The 9153-nt window shown below is 48.2% G+C and overlaps 1 protein-coding gene across 1 annotated transcript in view; it reads left to right on the forward strand.

The window, feature by feature from the left end:
* Positions 1-9153, forward strand: part of Pitpnm3 (PITPNM family member 3) — a 95224-nt gene that overhangs the window by 20533 nt on the left and 65538 nt on the right. Inside the window, exons 3-4 of the mRNA XM_050162877.1 lie at positions 1073-1114; positions 3658-3753. Coding sequence (XP_050018834.1) covers positions 1073-1114; positions 3658-3753 — 138 coding nt within the window. The remainder of the gene's footprint in view (positions 1-1072; positions 1115-3657; positions 3754-9153) is intronic.

Consider the following 9153-nt stretch of genomic DNA (forward strand, 5'->3'; position numbering starts at 1 on the left):
ATTTTTGAGACAGGGTTTCTCTGTAGCTTTGGTGCCCGTCCCGGAACTAGCTCTTGTAGACCAGGCTGGCCTCGAACTCCCAGAGATCCGCCTGCTTCTGCCTCCCCAGTGCTGGGATTAAAGGTGTGCGCCACCACGGCCGGGCCTTGTTTTGTTTTTTTTTTGTTCTCTGTTTAGCCTTGGCTCTCCTGGAACTCACTCTATAGACCAGGCTGGCCTCGAACTCAGAAATCCATCTATTTCGACCTCCAGAGTGGTGGGACTAAAGACATGCACCACCATTGTCTGGCCACTGTTTTTACATTCTTAATTTTTTTCAGGTTTATTTTTATTTGTGTGTGTGTGTGTGTGTGTTGGGGTGTGAGTCAGTGCCCATGTGTGCAGGAGCTCTGAGGAAGTAAAAGACTCAGCTTCCTCCTGAGCTGGAGTCCAGGCAGCTGAGAGCCTCCTGATGTGGGAATGGAAGTTGAGCCCTTTACAAGAGCAGTGTGTGTTTTTAACTTCCGATGCATCTGTCTAGCCCCATTGGTTGTGTTTTGGAGTCACAAAAATCTCTACATATATTTGAGAACAAAAAGACAATACCATATCACAAAAACTATTGAGGCATAAATCAGATTCCAGCTGTTTGTTACTGGTGTGCAGGAATGCAGTGAATTCTTGCATATTCATCTCGGTTCCTGCCAGTCATGCTATGCTCAAGCATTAGTTCCAGTGGGTTCTCTCTGTAGAGTTTTGGCCTTTTTGTGTAGATGATCATGTGATCTCAGAATAAACACAAGTTTGTTTCTGGATTCTCAGTTTATATTTTTCATTTTTTTTCTTGTCTTATTGCACTAGCCCAAAACTTCCACATCCATTTAGAAAATAGTCTCATATTCATGGTTGAAAGTCACATCTACGTTCAGACCTCCTTACAGCAAAGCCAGGCCTAAGGGTGAGAAACTGAGTGCCCCTGTCCTTCTGAAGTTTCAAGGGGCTCCATACAAAATGTGGGGCCAGAAATGACTTCGCATCTAGAGGGGAATTCCACATTGGTGCTTCCTGTGACCTCTGCCCTTTTGTGTTTCAGAATGTTCTCTCTCTTGGCTGCAAACCATAGAACATAACCTGGGTATGTGTCTGGGAGTTTGTTCTGGGCAGGGCAGGAGGGTTGGCCTCTCCAGAAACTGTTCACGCACAGGGGGGGAGTAGTGCCCGCATCCTGCAGGCTGGTGGGGTGGGGTGAGCCGGGATGTAGTGGGTTCTCCACAGACTGTGTTCCCCGCCTAAGGTTGGGCAGGAGCTCACCTCTCATGGTTCTCGGTACCAACTACGTGCCGGATGGACTCTCTAGATTTAAAATCACATTTTATCCCCCCATAGGGGGGCAGCAACCATGTTTCTCATCATACAGATGGGGAAGCTGAGGCAGAAGCATTGTTGGTATTACTGGCCTCCCAGTCTTTGTGGGGACAGGAAGTGACAGTCTGATGGCCAAAGCCTCTGGCGCAGGGAAGACGTACCCTATACGCATGGTGATTTAATGTTTTTTTATTGAACGTGCCCAGACTGCAGAATACAGCATTATTCTACATATCAGTGAGGAGAAGGAATGAATGATGCTACTTGGCTCATGATGTACCCTCACCTAAGTCAACATGCAGTTCCAAAGATGCTTGTGTGGGGAAGGTGCCTCTTAGAACTGGCAAAAGGAGACCAAAGTCTTGGTAATCATATGAGATTACGCACACAGTGTGAAAGCTGAGTTTCCTCTGCCTTCTCTTATCAAATACCACTCCATAGAGATAAATGTTTATAAATGGCATCTTGGCATGTGTCCTCCCAAACATTTTAACACCTCTGGAAGCATATTTATGTAATAATTACTGTTCCAAACACTTGATCTTTGCAAGACATGATGCTAAGCTTTTCATGCATTTTGTTTAATCTTTGCAATTCGCTCCTAAGGCTGGCATGGACGAGCCCCTCAGTATAGATGAGGAAACCAGTGCACAGAGAGGAGAGGCAACTCACTTGACATCACACAGCTTCTAAGAGGCAAGACCTGAGCTTGAACCCAGGCCTGACCCCTTAGCCCACATGCCACACGTATCTCTCAGCATGCAGGTGTATGTCATTTTAAAAAAGGAGGTCAAAAGAATATTCTGGAACTTTCTTGTGTCTTTCTCCCAACCATACACCATGGGCATCTTCCCATGTCAGCACCTGATGCGCTACCTCATCCTTTCAACAGCTGCTGGGCATCTCATATGGCTGCATATGGATGTGTGTAGCTCATCTGCAGATGAACGCCGAGGTTTCTCTTGTAGTATAGGTATCACCGAAATACCATGAGCAGTTTATACCTCTGTCTTTGGGAACTTCCCCAGGAAAATTACCAGGTTGATTTTCTTCTACCACTTCCATGGTTTTCATTCTAAAAACCAGATTGCAATCTACCTGCAATCTCTTGCATCTCGCACACTTCGGAGTGTGTATGCAGAGGGCTTCGTGTGCATGCTGGTTCCATGTGAACCCCAGAGTGCTGAAGAGGGAGGATTAGAGAGTGGGGGTAGGTGCCTGCTGTGTTCTTGCCCTACCTCCATTTGGACCCAGGGCAGGAAGTAAGATTGGGCAGAGTTTGGTGCAAGGGACCACTCTCAGTGTTCATGTTTTGTCCTTGCTCCGGAGGGCCCTTAGCCCTGCATGATGCCTTTGGGGGAGACTAATAGTGGCTGCTGCCAATTTTGAACCCTCCTGAAACTCAGGCAAGGAATACATAATTTCTTATCCATTCAGCTGGAGATTGATTGTCTGCAGGAGGAGGGGGAAACTGAGGCTGGGATGGAAAGGAAATGGCTTTTCAGATTGCTAATGGCAGAGACAAGGCACATCCTCAATCATGTCCCTCTTCACTTGGATGTGTGGTGCTGAGCCCTGTTCTGGCCTGCATGTACTGTGTGTGTTGTGGCTGATGTCTTTTATGGTCAACAGGATGCCTGGTCTTCCCATGGGGCTTTGATCAAGGAAATGGGAACAGAGCATGCCACTCCTGGGCAGAAGCGTTTAAATCTGGGCATGATTTCCTGCGTTTCCTTGCTTCACTGGACCTTGACATCTCATTTTGAGATGGTGACATCATAAGGTGGTGGCTCCTTGGAGCGAGCATGATGAAAAAGGCCCTATCTGACCCTTGTAAGTGGAAGTGAATCACCGTTGCTATAAACAGTTGAGATATTTTATTACTAAAGCTCAACTAATGCTGACCAATACACTCTCTTTGGTTAAGTCTCTGGGCCACTCCCAATTGTTCCCTGTGGAGCTTCATCAGAGAGAATTTTTGGACTTAAATGAAAACACCGTGGTGAGAAGGATTAGTGTGGTCTGAGGCTACAGAAGGGGAGAACCCAGACATGGAGGATGAGGTTGATTTTTGTCTGGGAGAACCTAGACATGGAGGATGAGGTTGATTTTTGTCTGGGAGAACCCAGACATGGAGGATGAGGTTGATTTTTGTCTGGGAGAACCCAGATATGGAGGATAAGGTTGATTTTTGTCTGGGAGAACCCAGACATGGAGGATGAGGTTGATTTTTGTCCGAGGGGGTCTCGAACTGGCCCCACTGTATTGGGGCACTCTATTAGTCTTGACTAACATATATGCTCTCTTTGGTAGGTGGCCCTTCCCCGGGTGGCGGTGCCCCCTGGCACCTTCGGAATGTCCTCAGTGATTCGGTGGAGAGTTCAGATGATGAATTCTTTGATGCTAGAGGTAAGTTCCATCTCCATACCACCAGTAGGGCGACCTTTTGAGATGTCCTAAAAAGTGGATCCCTGCTGAGGCCAAGAGCCTTCTCCACTCTTCTTGCAGCCTTCTTGCAGTTTTGCACTCCATGCTTAGATAATTGGTGGGATTAGAAATGTTTTTAAATCTCCTAATATGTGCGAGGTGATTGGGACACCATGGGATACAGTGGTTTTGCTTGCCGTCCTCATAACCGTATGAGCTAGCTCGAGAGGCAAACATCACAAGATGATACAAAGGCCCTTGGTGGGAGTGAGGCCATCAAGTAAAAGCTACCAGCTGACATGAGGGAGAATTCAGCCAGGGCACTGGCTTTGATGTGGGCGGGATATCCTTTCTGCAGAGTCAGGAAGTAGGAGCTTGTCAGGTGAGGAGACGAAAGAGGCTTCCAGACAGATGTGAGAGCAGGTGTGGTGTCTCTAAATTAGGAACGACTGAAGAATATTTGGGCCCCTGAACGGAGGTGGTTGGAGGTGGTTAGAGGTGGTATGCCAGGGGAAAAGGAGTGAGCGATGAGACTGGTCTGGGATGCCTACAGTATCCATGTCGCTTCCAAGACAGGTTTCACAGATATGAAGAGAGCCATTAGTGATGCTCAGGGGAGCTGTGACAGATAGTGGGCACCCAAATGGCACCCAGAGGCACCCCAAGAGTGGTATTTCAGGTAGAGAGAACACAGGCACCAAGGTGTGATTGTATCAGGCAGATGCCGGGGTGGAAGATGTGTCAATCTGGAATTAGGAGAGAAGAGAAGCCACGCTGAGCCAGCCTGGGTACGAGTGGTGAAAAACCTTGCGAGTCTGATCCCAGTTGGAGGGTCCCGGTGCCTTCTAGCTTTGTTGGTCCTACCCTGGGTGTTAACTTATTTGGAATGGGACTAGTTTGCAACGTCTGGTAAACATGATCTTGAAAACAGACAGATGTTAGGCGTCATCTAGACCTAGAACAGGACAGAGGGACTGGTCTGAACATGACCCTGACTTTGGCTTCAGTTAAGTCTTTCCCTTCTTGGGGTCTCAGTTTTCCTCTCAGCTCTGTATACTCCCAATTTGAGAACATTTCCCAAATATTAGGGTTCAGAAGATTTCCAGGGAAGCCTGGCTGGATGCAGGGGCTGCCCTCACTAAAGGCTTCCCCATCCCTGGCTCTGGGCAGAGAAACCTCTCCCCAATGCTATCCCTAAAACAGCCCGTTGGGGGCTCATTTCCCATCTTCCCTTGGTGTCTGATTGGAGTGGCTGCCAGGGCTGCGTTTCTCCATAGCAACTAGCCCACAGTATGACAACACAGCTTCAATATTTTGATACGCAGAAGAGTTTCATTTCAATATTTCTGCAGTTCATCAGGGCTGTGTGTCCCTAGCTGCTATGGTGGCATGCTGCAGGAGGCAAGCATCTGTGGGGGGCACCAGGTCATATCTGTCTTGGGGCTGCTGACCCATCTTCCCTGTGAACAGCTGGAGGTCCTGCCTGCCCCCATCCCTGGGACCACTGCCTCTCTCAGCTGCCCTCAGCCGTGTCTGTTTTCCTCTCCTCAGTCTCAGAGAACCTGGCCTTCCCATGTGCTCGCCTGCGGCCACAGCACACCTCTGTTCTTCCCTCCCTCTGTCTTGTCATCTCCTTCTTTCTGATCTCCCAGGATTCCAGGCTCTCCCTCAGGGGGTGGCCTCAGACCCCGATCATATAAGACCTGGGATGCCCCTCTAGGTCTTTTATGTGCCTATTTGTATGCAACGTGTTTGGGTGTGTGATTTGTTCATGTGTGTATGTGTTTGTGTGTAGATAATAGAAGTCAACCCATCCAACTTAATTTTGGGACAGGGTCTTTCAGTGGCCCAAGGAACACCCATCAGACTAGTCAGGCTATTCAAAGAGTTCCAGGGACCCACTTGTCTCCATCTCCCCAGCTCTGAGATCGTAAATCACCCAGCCTTTTCCATGAGTGTTGGGGATCAAACCAAGTCACTCACACAGCAAGCATTTTACTGCTTAGCCTTCTTCGCAGTCCCATCCCATCTTACAAGGTGAGAAACAGAACGGAGGCAGGGGATTTATTTAGGGCTACAGATTGTAACAGAGCAGAGGGTAGAATTCTACCTCATTTAGTCCCTTCTTTCACGGGTATTTATTGAGTATATGCTCAATCAGCGTTAGGCCCCACCCTCAGTGTAGAGAAGACAGACCCCCATTCCAGTCCTCATGGAGCTACCGCTTAGAAAAACAGGTGGCAAGGGAGAAGACAGTGCTTAGGCAAATAAAATACACTGAGAATTGCTCTAAGAAGAACACAAAGCAATAGGCACTTCACTGCAGAGAGTGTTTGAATGGCAAACAAACACATGAACAGTTGCTCAACACCATCAATCCTCAAGGAAAGGCAAATCAAAACGGCAGAGAGGACTGGAAGGGTGGCTCAGCTGGTAAAGTGTTTGCCTTGCTAGCACAGGTACCCAAGTTCAATCCCCAGCAATCCACTTACATGAAGACACCAGGCATTGATGTAATCCCAGAACTGAGGAGGCCAACACAGTACCAGTGAGTCTGGTCTAACTGATGAGATCCAGTGAGAGACTCTCTCAAGGAAATGGATTGTGTTCCTGAAAATGATACTGAGTTTGTCTCCTGGTGTCCACATGCATGCGTACATACATGTATGTGTACACTCACACATTTAAAACAAAACAAAACAAAGCAACCTGTAAAGATAGGCTGGTGAAATGACTCAGTAGGTAAAGGTGCTTGTTGCCAAGCTTCATGACCTGAGTTCGATCCTGGGAACTAAGGTAGTGGAAGCAGAGAACCATCTCTTGAGAGTTGCCCTCTGACCTCCACATGTGTTCTGTGGTACAAGAATACCTCTCCATATGCACTCAAAATAAACAAATACAATGAATTGTTTAGACTGTAATGATACCACTATGTACCTGTTAGAATGTTCTATCAGAATAACTGGCTGAGGTCAGGTGATGGTGGAGCATGCCTTTAATCCCAGCACTTGGGAGGCTGAGGCAGGTGGATCTCTGTGAGTTCCAGAGCAGCCAGGACACAGAGAAACCCTGTCTTGAAAAACAAACAAACAAGCAAACAGAAACCCAAAACAACAACAACAAAAACTCAACAAAATGTGGAATAACCGGTCCTTTCAAACTCAGGGGAAATGGAAAAAAATTGATGGCAGCTAATAAAGAGGGGTGGGGGGGTGTAGATCAATGTGGAATTTCCCAGCATGCACAAGGACCTGGGCTTCATCCTGTCCTGTTGCTTCTAAGTGTTTACTCAAATTAAGGGGAATGTTATGCCAGCCTGATTTATTCTAATCCCAATCTGAAAATGTCCCAAATGAAAACCAGTGAGCGAATGGTGAAACAGAGTCTGGTCTAGACAGAAGGAACGAATTGAGGCAGGCGGCAGTGGGGACGACATCGGAATAAGTCACTCTGACAGAAAACAAGTCCGGCTGCAGAAGAGCACGGTGTGACTGCCCTGACAGCAAAACTCTAGAAAATGCCACTCAGCCTGCAGGGACAGGAGCAGATCAATGGCTTCTTGGGGTGGGAAGGAGGGTGAAACAGAGATCACAATTACTGCCTTGCAGTACCTACAGTGTTCAAAACATCACATTAGCTCTTTCATTTCATTCATTCATTCATTCATTCATTCATTATTCATTTCTCCCAAATTTTTATTAGAAGATTTAAATTTACACGATAAAAACTAATGAAAGTTGAAAGGCATCAAGATCAAAATAAAAACTGTTAGGGATTGCTATTCTTGTGGTCCACGATGTCTAGGCACATTCCCTCACTGAGTTGAGAAGTACCTGTTCCTTTTGGGTCTCCTCTCTGGTGTCTAAGTATCCACCCCTCCTTCGATGAATATGCATGAACAAACTGGACTTGGCCTTTGCAGGGCCAATGGCTGGGGAAATGAGGGATCTGGAGCCTGATTATATTTAGGTACACTGGCGCTGGGAAGTCTAACCAAGAACAAAGCAGAGACCCCTCCCCCCTCAGGGCGCCAGCCTCCTGCCCTTTATCCATCTTTGTTCTCTTTTTCTTGGTTCTCAGGATCAGGCTAGTCCCCTGTCTCTGCTTCATTTAAGGTTGGAGTGTGTAGTCCTGGATGCTGGGCAGCATAGACCATTCATGGTTGTATTCCTCTGCCTTCCATAGCAGCTAGGAGAAGATGGTGCTGAGATTAATAGCCCCATTTTACAGAAGACTCTAAGGCAAGGGCAGGTCTCATAGCTGATGGGGAACTTAGGCTAGGTCTTCCCTCCTTGGTTGGGCTTCTGCTGTGAGATCGTGGACTCGCAGAGACTCCAAGCTGGGAAAAGACGGAGAAGAAAACCTGGGATCTGATGGCCACTGGCTGGCGGCTCTCTGAGCTCAGGCATGTCTCAACCCCCCCTCCCCTTTTTCCTCTAGAAGACAATAGAAATGTAGCCGTTTAGTCCATGGATGAAGAGGAAAGAGGCCACGGGGAGTAGAGTGGTGGTTGCTAGACAGAAGAACTCTTGTAGATGCAAACCACAGGGGTCTCTAAGGCCCTGCTCTCATCCCTTGTTAGGGAGGGGGTGGAGAGAGCTTCATGATGCTTCCCTAAAATTTCTGGGGGTGAGGTAAGGTAGGGACCATCATCAAGGTGAGGGAGAATGTAGAGTGTAGAGACATCCAGGATGAGGTCTGTGTTAGGGCAGGATGAAGGTGAGGACCAAGTGACAAGCACTAAGGTCCTTAGAAAGACTGTTTTTGTGGGCCTGATATGAATGCTATTGGACAACCAACTAGAGAAGGTGACAAGTCCTCTGCTCCATGAGCTGGAGACCCAGGACAGTGCCTGAGCCCTGAGAAGGCGCTCTGGAGGCTGGGCTTATAGGGTGCTCCCAGGATTTGTCAGGGGCTTAGCCAGGGCAGAGTCATGCTGGGGGTAAGGTCAGAGTTGTTCTCAAAGTGAGTGAGGCTTAGCCTGGGGAGGGACTGGAGATGCTGCCACAGTGTCTGCACCAGGGGCTAGGTCGGTATGGGAACTAGCATGCAAAGGAACATATACTCAGTTCCCAGGGCAGTCATTCAGATGTTTCCTCTGGGGTCCTATGGGTACTGTGGGGAGGCTACTCTACCAGGAGAGAAAGTGGAGGGAGGCTAGGGTCGGGCCTTTCTGATAGGAAACGCTCTGAAAGGAGCCATTTTACATGCTGTGTGTTCTCTCACCCCTCTGCCCTTCTCCGTGTGTGTGTGTGTGTGTGTGTGTGTGTGAGAGAGAGAGAGAGAGAGAGAGAGGGGGGGGGGCATAAAGCCCATTGCTTCCAGAGTGAAGATCTGAAGGCTGAATGTGGAGAGCGGGGGGGGGGAGGGCGGCGACGGCAG

Source organism: Alexandromys fortis, unplaced genomic scaffold, assembly GCF_014885135.2.
Source record: "Alexandromys fortis isolate MF-2015 unplaced genomic scaffold, M_Fortis_MF-2015_v1.1 scaffold_84, whole genome shotgun sequence".
Taxonomy (NCBI): Eukaryota; Metazoa; Chordata; class Mammalia; order Rodentia; family Cricetidae; genus Alexandromys; species Alexandromys fortis.